The 19,355-nt window shown below is 31.1% G+C and overlaps 2 protein-coding genes across 6 annotated transcripts; one reads left to right on the plus strand and one right to left on the minus strand.

Moving 5' to 3' along the window:
- Window positions 1-2,488: 2,488 nt before the first annotated feature.
- LOC105629188 (MLO-like protein 4) lies at window positions 2,489-8,588 on the plus strand. Of its 5 annotated transcripts, none has more exons than XR_002283719.3 (15): window positions 2,489-2,964; window positions 3,063-3,120; window positions 3,217-3,446; window positions 4,208-4,324; window positions 4,420-4,480; window positions 4,561-4,667; window positions 5,450-5,524; window positions 5,894-5,979; window positions 6,385-6,434; window positions 7,023-7,063; window positions 7,155-7,340; window positions 7,428-7,463; window positions 7,772-7,890; window positions 7,977-8,037; window positions 8,119-8,138. XR_002283719.3 is itself a non-coding variant. In XM_012210736.4 (15 exons), exons 1-15 carry the CDS (start codon window positions 2,848-2,850, stop codon window positions 8,416-8,418), a joined length of 1,593 nt encoding a protein of 530 aa, XP_012066126.1. In that variant the 5' UTR covers window positions 2,495-2,847; the 3' UTR covers window positions 8,419-8,588. The 5 variants fall into 5 exon arrangements, 4 of the variants coding, with proteins under 4 accessions (XP_020532911.1, XP_037493513.1, XP_012066126.1 ...); XM_012210736.4 differs by having other exon boundaries at window positions 2,495-2,964; window positions 7,823-7,890; window positions 8,119-8,588; XM_089720259.1 differs by having other exon boundaries at window positions 2,897-2,964; window positions 3,279-3,446; window positions 7,823-7,890; window positions 8,119-8,588.
- A 2,063-nt stretch (window positions 8,589-10,651) lies between these two features.
- ATNUG2 (GTP-binding family protein) lies at window positions 10,652-17,643 on the minus strand. The gene is made up of 11 exons (XM_012210715.4): window positions 17,484-17,643; window positions 15,684-15,970; window positions 15,376-15,509; window positions 14,792-14,921; window positions 14,493-14,653; window positions 14,021-14,122; window positions 13,813-13,917; window positions 13,360-13,488; window positions 13,023-13,264; window positions 12,065-12,122; window positions 10,652-11,394 (listed from the first exon to the last, which is right to left on the minus strand). The coding sequence occupies exons 2-11, from the start codon at window positions 15,916-15,918 to the stop codon at window positions 10,990-10,992; spliced, it is 1,701 nt and encodes a 566-aa protein (XP_012066105.1). The 5' UTR covers window positions 15,919-15,970; window positions 17,484-17,643; the 3' UTR covers window positions 10,652-10,989.
- Window positions 17,644-19,355: the final 1,712 nt, after the last annotated feature.

The raw sequence follows: 19,355 nt of genomic DNA on the forward strand, positions 1-19,355 counted from the left end.
TTAAAAAATAATATTTTACTGATATATTTTACAGATATATCTGTATATTTATATATCTGATATATTTTACGTCCAGCCAGTGCAAGCCCTCTTCATTCGACTACAGATGTAGCAAGCCGCTTGAAATTCAGATTACGCTTAGGATAGCGGTCCTCTTCATCATAAATGATCCACTTGCCCCGAAATGACTTGGCCCAATAGGGAAATCCCAATTCATTGGGCCTTTTGATACAATCAAATAGAAAACCCCAAGGGCGTCATATTCTAGGAGCCCAAACTATGTGATTGAATAAATCCTCCATCGGAAGGCCCCATTTCCCTACCAAGATCTGGCCATAGTTTTCAAGTTTTCACGCTCTTCCGAAAAGAGGAGATTTTGGTCTTGACTTCAGACCCACCAAACGGAGTTTTTGAGTATACTAAGGATTACCCATATCGAGAAAGGGCTCATTCCTTCATGTGCTCATTCACTCAACTCGGTATCGGTAAATAGTAGAGGTCTTCCTTGCCGTATGAGAGTAAAGAGTCAAAGCCGGTGACATCCTACACAATGGTCTACCGAAGCATCGTAAAGATCAATTAGCGAGATTTTTGGCTGAGGAAGAACAATCGTTTAACTTTGATGAGGTGGCGGGCGGAGCGCTTTATTCGGGCGGAACCCGGTTCGAGAACCTTCTCTCATAGATTCCTGATTGTTGTGTAGCCTTAGTATTATTTCGATCTATCAGACCTTCTAATGGATAAAATTTTTTTTAAAATAAATACATATATATAATTAAACATTTTAAAATTTTATATTTACTAAATTTATTTTAATGAATATGTTGATAATGAGACATTTGAAAATTTATTACATTTTATTTATTAAATATTTGATTCTTTTAGGATGTGGATAAAAAAAATTTCTTGATGTTTATATGATATGATTGGATATATTCTTAAAAAATAAACTTTCAAATATAATATATATAATATTTTATTTAGGAGAGAGATAAAAAAAAAGGAAAAAAGTATATTATTTTTATTCATATTTTTGTTCTTTATGTTTCTCATATTTGATTGGTTATATTTTTTAAAAAGTAAATTTGCAAATAGAATTTACATAAATAAACATGGGATGGTAAACAATTGAAATTTTAATTTAAAAAATATTTTATTGATATATTTATATATCTATATACATTGAAAGGTTTTTTTTTTTTTGTTAAATGAGTTTTGAAAGAATTTTATTTTTAATAATAATTTTTTATTTTCTTTTTCGTTACTGAATAATTTGTAACTACTATCGTTTTAATTTAGTAAGAGATTTATATCTCCTATTGATAGTTAAACATTTTTAATTTTTTTGATATTTTTTCTCTTATATCTTAAATTTGTTTGACTTAAAAGAAAATAATGTTTAAAAAACTGAAAAAAAAAAACTAGAACTATATATTTCTGTTTGGATCACTTTTTGGGGTTTCAAGAATTTGTATGTAGGTGCATATATTCCTTTCTCTGATACAATAGGTAAATAATACTACCATTGTGGTCAAAGTGATTCCATTATCAATTTAGATCATCTTCTCATTTATTTTCTTTGACCTAACAATAAAAATAATCTATTATTATTCTTCATTATAATTGTATATAGATGCTCATTTGGGGTTGAGAGCAAGGAGTTAGAGATTGAGTAATGACTTGATTTTCTGTTTGAGCACTTATTAGGGTTTTAAAAATCTGCATTTTATAAATTATGGCCTAAAGAAGGATTTGGTTGAACTTTATTCTAAGATCACTTTATTATATAAAAATAGAATTAAGTACATAATAAGTAGTATTGCAAGTAGTTTGTATGATAAAATATAATATAAATTAACCACTTGTATTCATTTTAATATAAACAAAACTTATCATTTAATATGATATAGATAAAAATGAGTATATAATGAATATAATCAACGTGCAACGCACGTCATACAAAAGACTAGTAAGTAATAAAGTAATAATATTAATAATTAGTATTAAAAGCTGTTGATATTAATTATGAATAAATTAAGAAAACAGGATAATAGTTGTTATGATTTTTTTATTAATTATATTAATTAAGAAAATGAGATAATGGTTAATCATTCACTTGTGATTCTGCAAAACTCAAATGAAAGAAGAGAATGGATTCAATCAAGGATCTATATAGTCATGTTTTTTCAATTAAGAAAAGAAAATTCCTCATTAATAATTAATACATGCAGGGATAAGGCCACATTATATATAGCAGGATCAATTGGACCCACCCAACTTTTAAAAAATATTTATAAAATTAGATTAAATTAATAAAAAAAGTAAAAATATATATATATTAAATGAAAATTTTTAAAAATTTTAACTTAATTGGCCCCTGCTAAAAATTAAATTAAATAAATGGTCCCACATAACAAATTTTCTAGCTCCAGACAATGAATATATGCAATACTTACGTAGCGTCCATCACCTCTATTAAAACTTGCTGAGAAAAGATGGAAGAGCGGAAGACAGAGTCACGTTCACGTTGGTTGGTTCCTTCCCAACATATGCATGACATGATCATGGAGTTGTTTTTTCAAAGGGACCCATTATGCCCGTTTGGTTCATAACAGAATTGACCTGGTTTCTTAAATGCCCTGAAGATGCAGTCTCTAATTGAAGATGGCAACCAAACCCCCACCTGTTGATATTCATGGCCTAAATCGAGCTATTTTATAAGAAGCATTGAAAAAGACTGATGGGATTTGAGACTCTGAGAGTGTTAAATGTTGGGGTTGCTGGTTTCTATATATTGAATCCTTAAAAGTTCAATTAGGATCTGTAAATTTCTTTCTGTTTTAGAAAATGGAGGAAGAAGGCAAATCTTTAGCCATTACCCCGACATGGGCTTTGGCTTCAGTAATCACTTTTATGGTTTCTTTAGGGTTCTTCTTTCAATTCTCTTTGGAACGATTTGGAAAGGTAGAAAATCTGGAAAGAAATTCATTTTTACGTGTTCATATCTAAAGCTCTTTTTTTCTTACCTTTTACTCTTATTTAATTTTTTTTTTTGTAAATAGTGGTTGGATAGGACTAAGAGGAAAGCACTACTTTCAGCTTTGGAGAAGATCAAAGATGGTAAGCAAATATGGTTTTGGTTTGTTTTTCAATTTAATAAAAGAAATTATCTGAAATTGTGAATCTATGTGTGTGATTTTGTGAATATGTGAGCAGAGCTAATGCTTTTTGGGCTTTTGTCATTGCTGATGGGTCACTGGGTTGTATTTGTGGCCAAGATTTGTGTGAAATCATCAGATATGAGCAGCAGATTTTTCCCATGTGCAATTATTGATGAGTTCAAATTAGAAGAACACAGTCTTGATTCAGCTGCTAGTTATACCAATGATTCAACAGCTAGACATGATTTACACACCTTTGTTCGTCGCCATGGTCATTGCCCTGAGGTAACAACCCTTTCTCTGTTTATCTTTTGAGAGCTTAGTTAGTGCACCTGGTGTATTATTTTTATATTTACCTTACACTCACAAGCATAAAAGTTAGAAGCTAATTTCCCAAGCAAAATTAACACAAAAAGTCCGTTGCTAATTTTAACTTTCATCATCACTTCAATTTTTATTTATTTTTCAACTATCTAACAGATATTTACTGGTGCAATTTTGCAAGTTGAAACGTTCAATTATGGCGATTTGTAAGTTTGTATGATTTAATGGGTTATTTAAAAGTTAAGGATGTCAACCGATACTCTGTGTAAAGTTTGAGTGTGATTTTATATAGTTGGTCTAAGATTAGAAGCTGTTTTCATGAATTGATCCCCGTTCTTCTTCGTAGGAACCCTCTGATGCATGTGGATGAGGGATTATGAATTCCTGTTCCACGTTTGTGATAAATGTATCCATAGGATGGTTTTAGTTCTTATTCACAAACATATGGGATCCCAATTCTCTTTCCGACTCACATCATTCCCACCTTAATGTTAATTGAAGGGAGCATGCTCCTATTCTAATAGTTCATCTCTTAAGTTATTTTACGAATTGGTCCTGGCAAATCATAGGGGGAGTTTTGAAAAAGACAATATGACAGTCTTATCTAATAATTCCTCCAGCTTAACCAACCCTTTTTACCAAGGATTTCTTATAGAAAATTAAATAAAAATCAACTTTTGTACTTGCATTAACTTTCAGTTAACTTGTTATATGTTCTGCAGGGTCATGAGCCATTTGCTTCACAAGAAAGTTTGGAGCAGCTTCACAGATTGATGTTTGTTCTCGGGGTTATCCATGTATTATATAGCTTTATTGCCATTACCCTGGCTATGATTAAGGTTCTTCTTAAGCACTCTTATATTACAATTTCTGTTATTATGCCTTTGAAACTTAAAGTGAAGAGAGCTCTAACGTTTCTTTTCAATTCTTGAAGATTTATGGTTGGAATATTTGGGAAAAAAATGCTAAGGCCATGGCTATTCTGAGTGCACAAGGTGCAGAACTTTGCTGTCCATAGTGATGTGTATATATAAATAAACCATGCTATAAATTGTATCAACTTGTTGAATGCCAGATTCTGAGCAAGCTGAATTTCACAATAGAAGAATGACAAGACTAGCTACCTTCATTTCTCACCGTACATCCCATCCATGGAGTCAGCATGGAGTTCTTGTTTGGCTGGTATATATCCTCACATGTAACATGCTTGATATCATATGTATTTACTTGCCTAGTTAATAAAATAGATCTTTTTCAAGGTTCTGTGAAAAATATAAAATTTCTTCATCATACATTTAACAAAGATGTGAAGGTGTGATGAATCTCGGCTCAACTAAACGTAGATTCTCACTTTGTGATATTAGGTGAATTGATTGTTCTTATCTGCTTTTGCTCAAACTAATTTTTAGTTCTGTTTTTCTAAAAACCATGATCACAAGGATATTGTCATTTTTAATCTCTATGAAGCCCTTTTCTTCCTTTTCAATCTCTGACATTTCTTGAAGCTTAAAACTGAAAATGGCAGAATGTTCAGTCTTTTATTGGCTCGTTTAAAAAAAAAAAAAAAAAAAAAAAAAAGAGAGACTAAAAACCTTCATTCTAGACTATCACTTTCACTGTCGATCCCAATTACAACCAGTCCATTCACACTTCAAAAATTTAACGTGTTCTTGATTAATTTGGTATCAACTAGCTTTTTAATCTGTTAGTTTCAAGTTTATCCCATCTCTGCGTTTCTATGTCTTGAATTATTACTTTGTCCATTTAATTGATCTTATGTGAAGTCCCACCAATAATTTGCATTGTGTAATGATATTTTTTTTTCAAAGCTTTTTAGCCAGATCATATCCATATTCCATATGCATATAGCTTGACAGATATTTCTTTTATCTCCTTTATTTCTTGTTCCATTGAATTAATTCTTTAAGTTTTAAATATTTGAATGATAAAATACCAATTTGCAGCTTTGTTTCAGCCGTCAATTCTGGAGTTCTGTAAATTATGCTGATTATATGGCTTTGCGATATGGATTTATCACTGTATGTGCTTTCTAACATAATGGATTTTTTTCTCTTATATATTTTGAGTTAGGAAATTTGATTTTATGATATTTCAATTTTCACAAATAATTGTCAGGAAGGAAATCACGTGAATGACAAGATTTTATAAGCTCAAGATGTTTTCAACCGTAAAGATAATGATTAACAAGAGTAGAAGAAAGGACCTGTTTTTGCTTCTAAATCTTAATTGATACAAATGATTACATCTTTCACAAGAATCCAGGCATGATAGAACTACATTAATAAATTTGCAGCTAGAACACGACTTGAAAACTGAAATCGTGATACCTAATCTAGTAACTAACCAAACTTTTTCTTTTTCTAATTCTTTTTCTTTCATATTTGAAGACACATGATCTTCCTTTGACATATGATTTTCATAACTTTATGCTTCGAAGCATGGAGGAAGAATTTCGAGATATTGTTGGCATTAGGTAATTCATCTTACACCTTTCATAATAGCAATTCCTTGAATTAATGTACCTTAAAATTTCAATAACTATTCATCTTGCACATCAATGTAGTGCGAGTATAAGCACATAGATCGATCAAACTTTACTGTCTGAGAGCTATACCGAAAACCATGCAGCCCAACAAAGTCGGTTGCTGGCAAAAGTTGATTGTATTATGTTCCAAAAAATAAGACTTTCAACATTTTTTTCCGTTAAACACTTCAAAATTAGAGGCTTGGTAGTTTCTGGCAAGCCTAGTACTGTCTTTCTGTAGAATGCCTTCTAAATACTATTACATTAATTAGTATTGGAAAAACTCCTCCAAGATTTTGCCATTGTTTTTCCAACAAACCAAATTGATTACTCTTGTTTGTGTTTGTTTTGCAGCTTGCCTCTCTGGATCTATGCTATATGTTGCATTTTTCTAGATTTCCATGGTAATTTGCTGTGGGTCCAAATAAACTAATTGCTAAAGAACTTCGATTTTTTTTCAAGGAACTACCAGTGCGTGGTCATAACAGATTCACCTTTCTGCATGTATTTGTTGTTTGAGCTATGTTAAAGCTAGCAGACACCATCTTATATCTCATTTGCTAGGAACTACCCTTGTGTTTTTTGGTTTCATTTCCAAGTGAATCCAAGACAGTAGATAAATTCCATGCTAAATGAAATGGTACTATGCTTCAACATATGTGTTAGAGGTACATATCCATTATCAAGAATGGGAAATTAATAAAGTTAGGAGAAATAATTGCCAATGATGTTATAATTTTTCATTTTTCTTCTCTTTCAGGCCCTTGGTGAATATTATTGCTGCAAATTTTAGTATCTTGATCATGATTATATTGTTCATGTATAAGCCCCATTCTTTGTGTTGGTTTTATAGAAAATAACTCATACAAGACATTCAATATCCATGGAACATTCAAAAAATGCATTTCAAATTAAATCTTATCGATCTTTTATCTCTATTGTGAAATCTGTTGCATATTTCTGAAAGCATGAAATTTCTGAATTTTGTTCAGAAACTTATGTTTACTTTTGGCTCTCATTTCTTCCGGCGATTGTAAGTCTTCAAACATATCTCTGTTGATTTCTTCATGTGCTCAATAATATTCTATATTGATGTGCTCTTCTTTTCCTTGGAAAAATAAAAGTTAGTATTGGTAATCGGTACAAAACTTCATCGAGTAGTGGTCAAGTTGGCTGTTGAAATCATGGATACAGATACTGGGGTAGGAACTCTTCAATATCAGTTCAATCAGTTAAACTTGAGGGACGAGCTCTTTTGGTTTGGGAAGCCTAAACTTCTTTTGTGGTTAATACAATTAATATCATTTCAGGTGAGGGAAGCGATAGTATTCTTTATTGCCTTAAAATTTCTATAACAAAATTGAAATCTTATCTTTTAATGAGCATTTCTTTTCCAGAATGCTTTTGAAATGGCAACGTTCTTATGGTCCCTGGTGAGATTTTTCTTTCACGTTTGTTAATGCAAGTAACTGTAAACACTAGATAATATCTTTGAGGAATTGAACCTCTAATCTACATTTCTATGCAAGGCGATATTAGCCATTTTTTGTGATGGAGAACCATTTTGATTAATCTGCTTGGCATTTAACTTGTCATATTCTAACTTGCTTGATTAAAAAGCCGTTCTTTTCTTTTCTTTTATATTTTTTTGGGAAAAAAGAAGAGAAAGAGCATTATATATACAAGGAAAGTGGCTATTATCACTTGGAAGTCTATTCTATTGTGCTTGATAACTCCATAGGTATACTCTGCATTTTGGAGTTCATGGTGCTAATTTTAGTTTCTACGCCAGTGGGAAGTCAAAGGAACATCTTGTTTTATGAGTAACAAATTTTTCGTTGGAATCCGCTTGACATTTGGGTATACATGCCTTTGTCTCTCTCTGCATATTCCCTATTCTCTTCGAATTGAAGATTACTTGCTCTAACTGCTCATAATAAATGCAGGGTAATAACTCAATTCTGGTGTAGCTTCATCACATTCCCACTCTATGTAATTGTTAGGCAGGTAAACTCTTTCAGCTCTTCCTCGTTCATTTTCTTGTTCTGTTTTCTCTTCCTCTTGTTTATGAGTTTGCGACATTTGTAGATGGATGCAAGATTCAAGAAAAGTATAGTCTCTGAAAATGTAAGGAAATCTCTACATGGATGGAAAAGGAGAGTAAGGGCGAAGAATTTACATAGTGCACCGATTAGATCCAATCCTACGATTGCAAGTACAAGCAGGGGAATGCCTGGGAAGCAAGCAAGAGTCTCTACTCTACAATCTAATAGTAATGAAATATCTACGAATGAGATGCTTCCACTCCATTTTTATTTTCAGCATGACATTAATGGTGATGGTGATCATGATCATGCTATTAAAGAAGATGATGAAGATTTTGTTTGAAAATCTTAAAGTTCTTCTAGTAAATGCAGCCTACTTAGACTAATGACTCTTCTGAATCTAAATGCGCGAGCGTTCTTGTTGGTTCGGCTTTTCTTTAATGTTTTATACATTCACCAATTTCCTTTTCTCTACTAAAATTTTAACTTTGGAAAGAGATTATTTTTTTCTAATTTTTGAGTCTCCATAATTGTATTATATTATTTTTAATAATTTATCAATTCCATCAAAATATATATATATATATAATTTGTGTTTTTTTTAATAAAAAAATATATTTATTGCAAGTCGTATGCCTTGTTCTATTGAGAAAAAAAAAAAAAAAAAAAACAGTAACAAATTTTAAAAGAATCACTACACGCAATACTATCTTACTATATAAAGATTGTTTTTTTTTTTTTTTAGTGTTGGAGAAGAGGAGATTTAAATTGGATCTATTGTCATATTGTAATGTACAGGGGTGGATCTACAATGGGGGCAACGGGGGCTCTTGCCCCACTGGTTTTTCACAGTTTAGTTTATGATTTTTTACATTTTAGTGTATATAATTATGTTAATTTAAATTTACTCCACTAAATTTTCACATTTTACCCTATACTAAATTATTAGTTTCACGTATTGCTCTCATTAATTAAATTTTCTGGATCACTCCTGATAATATACTTACCACTAGGCTATGACTTGGTATAACAAAGAGTTAATTATTATTTTATTAGCTAACTTTTATAGCTAATATTAGACCTCCCACCCATATACTTAGCTTTGACAATCTGAATCCACAATTCATTCCCCTACAAGAATCATCCTAATCACATTTCTTACAATTATCAACAGCTTTGTTCATTAAGAATTTTTCATGATTTTATTATGTAAACAATGATTGAGAAAAATTAACTACTAAAAATCACAATTAATTAGTTATGTATTCATTCAATATGCATTTAAATTAAGCATATATTAAAAATTATAAATATTTTGATAATTTGGATAAATTTGTTTTGAGATATTTGAGAAAATTAAAATGTTAATTATGAATTTTTTGAAAAAAATTTTTTTTTATCGATCCTTGTCTTCATATGAAGTTCTAGGATCAAGTTGTAATAAAATTATTCTACAATCAAGTCATATAAATGTTATTTCTTATATATATTGTTCTAGTATTATTTATAACTGTTAGAAGCATTAAACAATTACTACATTTGAGTTTCATTTTCCTCAAAGAAATCAAAAAGAAAAATATTTTTCATTTTCATTTTTCATGCAACATGAGCAAACCTTTCATTCTATTATTTAACTATACAAATAATACATAACCCTGAAACTTCACAGCAAAAAATTAAACATATTCTTACCTAATTGAGAACCCAGTACTGTACAATCCAAGCCATAAGAGAACAACTACAGAAATAAATTCTGTTCAAGCTTTTGTTTGTTTGTATTGAGACCTCTCTCTAGGAACCCAGAAAAGCAAATCATCATCACTCCTAGAACAGGTGTAAAGCTTTCAACTTTTTTTTATATGTAATATAACACAGACAGAGAGATAAAAGATAAACAGCTTTATTGTCTTGATATACACACAAAGGAGAGAAAAAAAAAAAAGGATGAAAGAGAAAGTTGCCGGAAAATTGAAACTTCGCCAAATTCAACCGATCCACGGTCAAGTTGATCCAAATTTATTAAGAAAATCTAATTTAAAGTCAATTTCTGAGAATTGTAACTAATTATAGCAAATCGAAAATTCTCAATTTGTAAACCCAACTTCAAATTACTCCTTTATCAAATTCTAAAATTGAAGCAAGAATCAAATATAAATCCCAAAAGAAACATGTACCCAAGTATACTACAGTGAGAATAGCATCCAGAATCACAAAACCCAATCCAAAGAATTAAAAACAACAAAAACTTTAATTCTTTAGTTCGTAAAAACGGGAGCTAAATGATTAAATCAAGACCGAAAACATGCTTATCAAGATTAGAGGAACATTTTGGCATCATCCAAACAGCTCCAGGAGCACGAATGAATAGAGAGAAGATGATTCTCTCTCCTCTCACCTATCTATTTATAGTTCGCTTCCGCCTAACTTTGATTGTCTGGTTGGCTTGATCTGCTTATATGATTTGCTAAAAGGGTATTTTTATTTTTATCTCACACCTTTGATTATGCTTTATTTGCCTGACTAACGAAAGAATGGTCCAACAGAATGAAAACGGATAAGTAAATTAATTCCTAAAGTACAAAGAAAATAGTTAATTAGATCAAACCTTAGGGACCTCAACATTTTTTTCCCTAAATATACATATAGTTAGCAACATTTGCAAGTTAATTTCCTGCCCAACCAAACTTAAATACAAAAGTTCATTTGCTTTCTAATGCAATTCGAAACACCCTGCGTTTCCCTTCTCAAGGGATAAAAAGTTGAGGTGCCTTTCCTTGTCCATGCATCTCAAGGTAACTTTTACTTCTATTCAACTTAAAATGCAAAATACAAACTTCAAATCAACTCATCAAACAAATATTATGTAACCCATGTGAGATCTCAAAATTTTTATCTGATCTGTAGCAAATATAAATTATGATTCAGTTGCTCCTAAATCCTTATCTATTTCATCTTCATTAATCGGTAGCTCATCCGAAATCTCATCCTCATCCTCCATGTCTGATGCCTGTTCAGGCATCTCACCATCATCAACTGGAAGATGATCATCTCCATCACCCTCCAACTCGTTCTTGCTAAAAAGATCCCTTTGGACGGGAACACTTTTTTGTTGTTGGGATGAAATGACATTTGCAATGGCCTTAAATGCAGCAGATGATTTATTACTATCTCCTGCAGCCTCCTCATCTATACTGTATGAAGTAGGTTCCTCTGAGGACAAGTCTTCTTGCCTTGGAGGTGGGACGAAGAAAGGTATCTTACCTCTCTGCCAGTCATGAAGGACCATCTTTGCTGCAGTCATCAAGTCAGGTTCGCCACCCTGAATTTTACAAATTCAAGAACGAACACTAAGTATGCGCAATCACCTTTCCAAATCTAAGAATGAAAAAGTACATTTCAAAGATACTGCAACCAGTTACTTTAGCTAATAGGTGGAATTTAGTTTGGCAAAGCCATCAATTATTAATCATCAGCAGTTGACCAAAAATACTCACCATCACTCTAGCAAATTGTATGGCCTATGCCTAATGTATCAGTCACAATTATAAATAAGGCATAAATGATAGCAATTAAAATGTTCATATTTATCAAGTGAGACGGTACTTTTTTTTTTTTATGTAACGGGTAAATATTAAGGCTATATGGTCCAAGACTTGGTTACAATTGTAGTTGATGCTTAAAATATAAGAAATAACTACCATGAGGTTTTTAAGCTACCCCGTGTTAATAGAGTGTTTAGATTTATTATAAAGGTTTTTTTTTTTTTTTGGAATATGATTTATTATAAAATTCGGTAAACATAAAATTCATAACACCTTCAAGATTTTATAGAAGAAAAAAAAAAATTAAACATTATCTAAAACAAGGCTCATCTATCTACAGCACGAAGCTAAATTGCAATTTTAACATTCAATTCTGTGATTCTAAAGAAGAACTTGCATTATAAGTACATAACTTGATGTTAACGATTAAAACTTAAAAGATGGTACCTTTAAAAGTTTGCCTGTTAACCTGCAAAGCTGAACCAAAAAGTCATTCTCATCATCCCTGCCAACAATTAGATATTACTTGGTTAGGCCAAGAAGTTCAATATTAAATGCCATTGGAAGAGTGCACTTGAATGGAAAAAAGGGGGCTGGGACGATATATCCAGCAATTAAAAAATAATTCATAAAAAGAAAAAAAATTCTTTAAGTCTCATTTTTTAAGGAGCTAGAGATTCTTTCATCTGTTAGACATTAGGAAGTTGATTGTGTAGCAAGAAAATCATTCTAATAAAAAATTTAGAAAACAAAATATTATATACATATATAAATCTATACACACATACATAAGTTAGTATCTCATATAATATTATATATAATTACGTTAATATTAACATAAAGGTTTGGACAAACATAAAGAATTTTATATTACATTTTGACAAACGTAAAAATATAATAAATCAAATATACTTAAATGATAGATATTGATATTATATATATTAAGATAAATATTATTAAAGAATAATATTTAAATTCAATTAGGAATACTTATATTTAAATCTAAATTTATTATTAAAAAATAGTAGTGAATTACAAGTATCAACAACGAGTAGAAATAACATGCAGAGCACCTTCTTAAAAACTAGAATATATGTATTTATATATCACAAACCCTAAAGTGAAAAAGTGTGAGACAGCATTTTTTTTTGTACTGATCCCAAAAATTAATTATTTGAATTATATAAACTCGTCTTCATTTTGAGAGATAAAGAGGATGTCAAACCAAAATATTGTGCATCATCAAAAAACAATATATTGAAGTTGCAAAATTGGGCACCAGACTAGTTATGGCTGCACATCACATGAGGGCAAGGGTAATGCTCTAAAAATACATTTAGATTTAAAAGAACTAACTCACTTGATTTACGCAGAATAAAGCAATTGGTTATGAATGGTAACTCACCAATCTTTTATTTTATATGCTCTTTCAAGGTGCTCCTTCTTGACACGTTTCAGGACTTCACCTATGTGTTCAGCAGCATGTTCCAAGTTTGTGACACGTACCACACCCTTTAATACAATATCTGTTTCAGAGTCACTGTTCTGATAAACAACTCCAGGGCAGTCAATCAAGAAGATCCGTTTTGTTAGTGTTATATATTGCCAGACCTTAGTCTCCCCTGGGATAGGGGCAACCTTGCACACCTGAAAAAGAAGAAAGTTACATTCTTAAACTGAACTACATAAATGGCTCACATCAAAAGCTCATGAGAACAATAAAAGATGAATGGAAATGTTACATTCTTAGTGCGTAGTGTGTTGATAACTGACGATTTTCCAACATTGGGATACCCAACAAATCCCACTGATATTGCTTGCTTGTCACTTTTTAGGCGGGCAAATTGTCTCAATACAGATAGAAGAGAACCCTGAATTTAATAAGAATCAGTTTGCTAAAATTTGGATAGAGAATCCAAAAATACTAAACAAAAATGACTAAGAGAGAAATTGATAAAATATAGCGAATTACACAAATAGAAGATACAAGTTTATAACGTCAAAGGTAGAAAGATCAAATATTTTTTGCCCCATATTTTTTCCATAACTAGTACTATGTCTAAAAGTTGAAAATAAATCTCGGAACAAAAATATCTCAAAGCAAATGATAAAATGAATATGTTAACATGCTAAATATTGTTCAATTGCAGCATGCAGACTTTAGTGGATCTAAATTTAATTTTGACATACAGTACCTTGCCAAAAGACTTGTTGATACTTGCATGGAATGCTAGAGTTGGATATTCCTTGGATAATATTCTTAACCACCCTTTTGTAGCCCAAGCCGGAACAAGGTCACACTGGATAAAAGGGTACCAATTTTTCACTAATAGTTTCTCAGGGAACAGGCAGAAGAAAGAAAAATTCACCATGATAAGATTCAACATAGAATATACATCTAACCTTATTCAACAGAAGAATCATGTGTTTGTGTGTGCAATGCTCTTTCAAATGCCTCTCCAAATGATAGCACCTGGTACCTTGGGGATCCCTGGCATCTAAAACCTGTAATATAAAACATTAGAAAAAACTTGAGAATCTTTATCCAACCAGCTGAATTTATTTCAACTCATCCAGAAAGAGAAATAGACAGGATCCTAGGCAAATGACAATAAAGCATATGCAAATGAAAACTGAAATGGGAACTTTCTTAGGAATATCCATAACTTGGATCTACATAAGCCTGAAAATATCGTATCAATAATGGAGACAAAGCATATCAGCCAATTTTATAATGAACGCCACATATTCATAAAGTAGCCAAAAAAAGGCAATAATTTTCAATCAATTTTTCCCACTCTTATCTCCCTACATGATTGAGCAAATAATAAGGAAATATATGCAATTTCGCTTGACCAAGGAAAAGTAGAATGACCTGGACAACAACATCTGATGAGTCTATAACTTTGTATAGTTCACCCCATATACGCTTACTTTGTCCCTTTTCAAACATTGTATGCCGAACCAGTTCCCTAAAACCATCTCCTTCACCTCCTTCTGCAGACGCATAAGCACCATTCTTGGTCTCAAAAGCATCTGCAAGATTTCGAAACACAGTATTAAGTGCATTAAGCACTACATTAAAGGTAAACCCCCTTATTACATTCAAATGAAATTATAACATAGATAGCCAAATCCCTACCACAGGATAAGAAAAGTAACTAGTTCATTTACCCTGAGAACCATCAGCTTTCTTAACTAAAGACTCATAATCTGCTGCCATAAGCTTTGGCCGCTTCCTCTTCCTTCTAGGTCCAAATGCATCCTCAAAGGGCTCCGTATCAAGTAGATGTACTCTGGCTTGCTTAACATATTAAAAACATGAAATGGAACAGCAAATTAAAAGAAAGCTCATGCATTGCATAAGAATTTTTAAATGAAGCCACTAAAAAAAACTCTAGATCAACTTGCTAGAGCATGTTTCAACTATTACACAGTAAATCTGAGGCAAGCATGTATATGAAAGGAAATTGAGCTCATGTTTAAGGCAGTCCATCAATGGATAATTAAAAGCAAGCAATTAACTAGATAATGAACAATTCATCTAATGCAAAACTTTTACGTGAGCAGGGATGAATTCCTAAGTGCAGCAGTATATAAAATTGGATTTGCATTCCCCATAATCAACTAAAACAGAAAATTGCTTAATTTTAACATAAAAAACATCAACATGAAAGATATCGACAGTTCAAGCTATGAAAGATGTAAGCCACTTAAGAAAAGGTAAAGCTAGTTAAAACTCATTTAAATACTCGTACCTTCTGGTGGTCATTTAAAAGGGACAGTGGCAGCTTTCTCTCCTTCAGAATGACATTATAGTTACTTGACATCCGACTTTGAAGCTCTTCACGAAAAAACTCAAGCTGCTTTTGATTTACAACTCGTGTGTTTCCTAAAACAAAAGCACACAATAAAGGTTGAACCCAAATTACCTCTCTAACAGATTTAAAGAAAAATTATTTAGTGATATATCTGCATAATAAAAAGCAATTGGGCCAATCAACTCAATCTAAGTAAAACAGAGACTTGGAAGATTCATTCAAAAAAAAATCAAAAGCGAACTTACCAAACCAGCGGCGATCAGGATGTATTCGCGTATTAGGCAGCTCCTTGGATTGCAATTCATGCTTCAAAATTGTCCCCTTGCTATCGCGCTGGGGCCTCGTATTGTACATCTTGAGGCGGCGTACGGTAGCGGCGCTACGAGTTGAGCTACTGCTAGCTCCATTACTGCGGTTTGTGTCCAGTGAGTGCTTCGGCTTTCCTGACACGTTCACTTTCCTCTCTTTCTTCTTCCCCATCTTCTTCTTCTTGGTTAACTCCACTCGTATAATTTAAGGGGAAAAAAAAAAGCTGCAAAATACAAAACGAGCTAAAATTTTTGGTGTCGTTTTGGATTGAAACTTGACAATTCGTGAAATGGAAGGATTGAGAGATGAGGAGTAGGGATGGCAACGGAGTGGGTACCCACTAGAAATAAACCACCCGAATCCGTTATCACTTTAAGTACCCGAATCCGTTAAGGAATAAACCAATAATACTCAGACCCGTCTCAAATCCGTTTAGAATTACCCGCATGAAACCCAGATCCAAACCCGAAGTGCAACCAAAAATATATGATAAGGCATTAAAATTCAACTTCAAAATAATAAAACAATTTAACCTGTAATCTTGTAAAACAACAGTAATATTAAAATAAAATAATTGAAATTCAACCTAAGTAAATAATTCAAACCAATATCTCAATTAAACAATTTGACAATCAAACATCTATTAAAATTCAATAAGAATAATAACAATAACTAACTAAAAATCAATTAAAATATAATAATACTAAACTATAACAAATTATCGTATAATAAGAACTGAATCTATATAAAACATAATAAAAAGTATCTCAATAAAAAGAAATTACTGAATTAAAAGGTACATTAAAACAAAACAACCCTACAACAAAAACACAAGAAATTTTACATAAACATAATATTCTTAATACAAACATAATTCTTGAACTCCACTTATTCAAGAACCAAGATTGCAAGGATAAACAATCAACATCATCTTCTTCTGCACAAAAAAACATTCGACCCCGCACATGATCAAGAATCTGAAATAAATAAGAACTTTGATTTTTATAATAATTTGATAAATTTGCTATCTAAAATTCAATGAGTTTAGTAATTTCCTATCCAAAAATAACGGTTTAGTTGGAGCCAATTAAACTAGCAAACTTAGTTCAGGAAAAAAAAAAAAAAAAAAAAAAGCAACAGTTTACTTGTAGAAAATTAAACTAGTAAACTCAGTTTAGAAAAAATTAAAAAAAAAAAAAAGCAACAGTTTACTTGGAGCAAATTAAACTAGCAAATTCAAAGTATAGCAATATGACTAAAATAGTTACATGTTCAAGCTATCCAAGTCAGCCTATTAACAGCAGCAGAAAACCAAACTTATATATAACTTTAGCAGCAGAAAACCAAACTTTATTAACAAACCATTCTCAGTATATGCAAATAATCCCATTCTCAGTATCTCTACACAATCTTAATCATTATTAACAAACCAAACTTTGAATTAACAAACCAAACATGTCAAATTTCACTCATATAGCCACGAATTGGCTTATATTCACCATCCTTTTGTCTTTTAATTTATATATTTTCAACAAATAAAACATGCACAAACCCAAAAACGAAAAAATAAAACAATAAACATATATCTTTCGGCTGAACCCACAAATTAATTCAACAATTCCTCCTATTTGTCTGTTTACATGTATTTATATAAAAAAGAAAGAGGAAAAGGGACGAAGCAAAACGAAAAAAAAAAAAACTGAGAAAGTAATTAAAAAAAAAAATCTAGAACGAACCTGGCACTTGTACGCTTGAAGAGCACGACTGCTGCGGAGGCGACGGCAAAGAACGAAAGCGACGACAAGGTATAAAGAAAGACTCTGGTCTGTGGCTGAAGAAGGAGAGAACGAGCGGCGCAGGGAGTAGGGAGAGACGAGGACGCTTGACTTTGAGAGAAGTTAAAATGCAACCTAAGCTGAAACGACGTAGTTTTATCTGTGGATCCTTTTAAACCTCATAGATCAAAACTACGTCGTGTTGATGGTAAAATAATTATTTTTATTGTTTTTTGTTTTTTTTGTTTTTTGAGAATTATTATTATTATTATAATACTAGCCAATGTTATAAAAACTACACGGGTCATTGAACCCATGAAGATATGGATTCACTGAAGGAGGGTGGACGGACGCGGTTTGACTGGATTTTTATATATAATATTTTGAAATAAATTTTTGAAAAAAAATTAAAAATATAGGATTTGTAAGTATAAATAATTTTTAAAAAAATGATAAAAAAATGCTTAATTCAAAGACTAATATTATTTTTTTAAAAAATAAAGCATTTATTATTTTAAATTAACATAAATGAAATTTAGAATAAAAACCAGTCTAATAAGATTACAGAATTAAATTATTAATGATAACTAATAAGGAAAAATATAATTAAATGATCTAATAAATGGCTCGTCGAGCATTAACAAGGAGTCTAATCAATAAACCGTTTAAGTATTGTAACAGGAAGCTTTATGAGATCCACAGCAAAATTCACGAGACCACCACAACGCACACAATATGGGTACTAGTCATATTCTAGTGTACTGAACATATATCTAGATTTTATATTTCACATAAATCATATTTTAAATTAAGATCTAATTATACTAATTATCATTAGAAGTTCAATAATGACATTGATAAATAGCTTTAAAAATTTTTAATTATAACATTATTAGCATTTTATTTAAATAATAACTTTTTATTTTCAATAAATTTCATAATTACCAAACTCTAAAAAATTCAATTAAATTAATAAGACATAATATTTTATATATATATTAATGCATTTTATGAAAATAAATTCAAATTATTAAGATATTATAATTTAATATACGTATTTAATTAAAACTTACTTTAAATAAGATTATATTACTATCCAAAAATATTTTATTCATTAATCAATATTTAAAGTGTAAATAACTATAGTTACAAGTAATATATATTTTATGTATATTTCTTTCACAAGGATGTTAAGTAACTTGGTAGTAAGGAAGTTTAAATGTTACTAGGAGGTCATGGGTTTAATTATGCTAATTATCATAAAAATTTTGATTTAAATCAAATGGTAATGAGGTACCCGAATCTTATCTGAACCCGATATGGTACTAAAATCACTACGGGTTTTAAAATCACTATCAAGATTTGTCCCACCCGTTTATACACTATTCAAATCCGCAAAAATCGAATCGGTCGGGTTAAATTGTCATTCCTAGAGCCATGAACTTCAAACTTTCATTCAAAGTGAACAAAAATGACCTTTGTTGTCAAATTTATCAGCAACTTAAACAAATTAGTTCAAAACATTCATATTTTAGCTTGGGTCAAGTGCATGTATATCACGCACAAAAATTATTTTATACTGTAATAGAATATCCCAAAATAATTTTTCTTCTTTAACTATAAAAACCAAAATCTCTAAAATTAGAAAACCAGATAGTGAGATCAAAGTTGAGGAAAGAGGGAAGAATTTACATAACAAGATCCTTGCAGTCTTGTTGCTCACTACCCTATCACACTTATCCTCATTCTTCCTCAGCTGTAAAAGCACTTGCTGCCTCAAAATTGAACTGATTGCATAATAGATGAATTCTCAAATGATTAAACATAAATTAT

This window comes from Jatropha curcas, chromosome 4 (genome assembly GCF_041381405.1).
Source record: "Jatropha curcas cultivar XTBG-Jc1 chromosome 4, XTBG_Jcur_1.0, whole genome shotgun sequence".
NCBI classification, from domain to species: domain Eukaryota; kingdom Viridiplantae; phylum Streptophyta; class Magnoliopsida; order Malpighiales; family Euphorbiaceae; genus Jatropha; species Jatropha curcas.

Bases quoted from the DNA above. Each gene is read 5' to 3' on its own strand.
- LOC105629188 (XM_012210736.4), top strand. From the start codon at position 2,848: ATGGAGGAAGAAGGCAAATCTTTAGCCATTACCCCGACATGGGCTTTG. The intron at 5,525-5,893 runs GTATGTGCTTTC...TCATATTTGAAG, and splicing joins TGCGATATGGATTTATCACT to ACACATGATCTTCCTTTGAC. The intron at 7,464-7,822 runs GTGAGATTTTTC...TTTCTACGCCAG, and splicing joins CAACGTTCTTATGGTCCCTG to TGGGAAGTCAAAGGAACATC.
- ATNUG2 (XM_012210715.4), bottom strand. From the start codon at position 15,918: ATGGGGAAGAAGAAAGAGAGGAAAGTGAACGTGTCAGGAAAGCCGAAG. The intron at 14,123-14,492 runs GTCATTCTACTT...TTTATATTACAG, and splicing joins CATCAGATGTTGTTGTCCAG to GTTTTAGATGCCAGGGATCC. The intron at 13,265-13,359 runs GTAACATTTCCA...CTTCTTTTTCAG, and splicing joins ACACACTACGCACTAAGAAT to GTGTGCAAGGTTGCCCCTAT.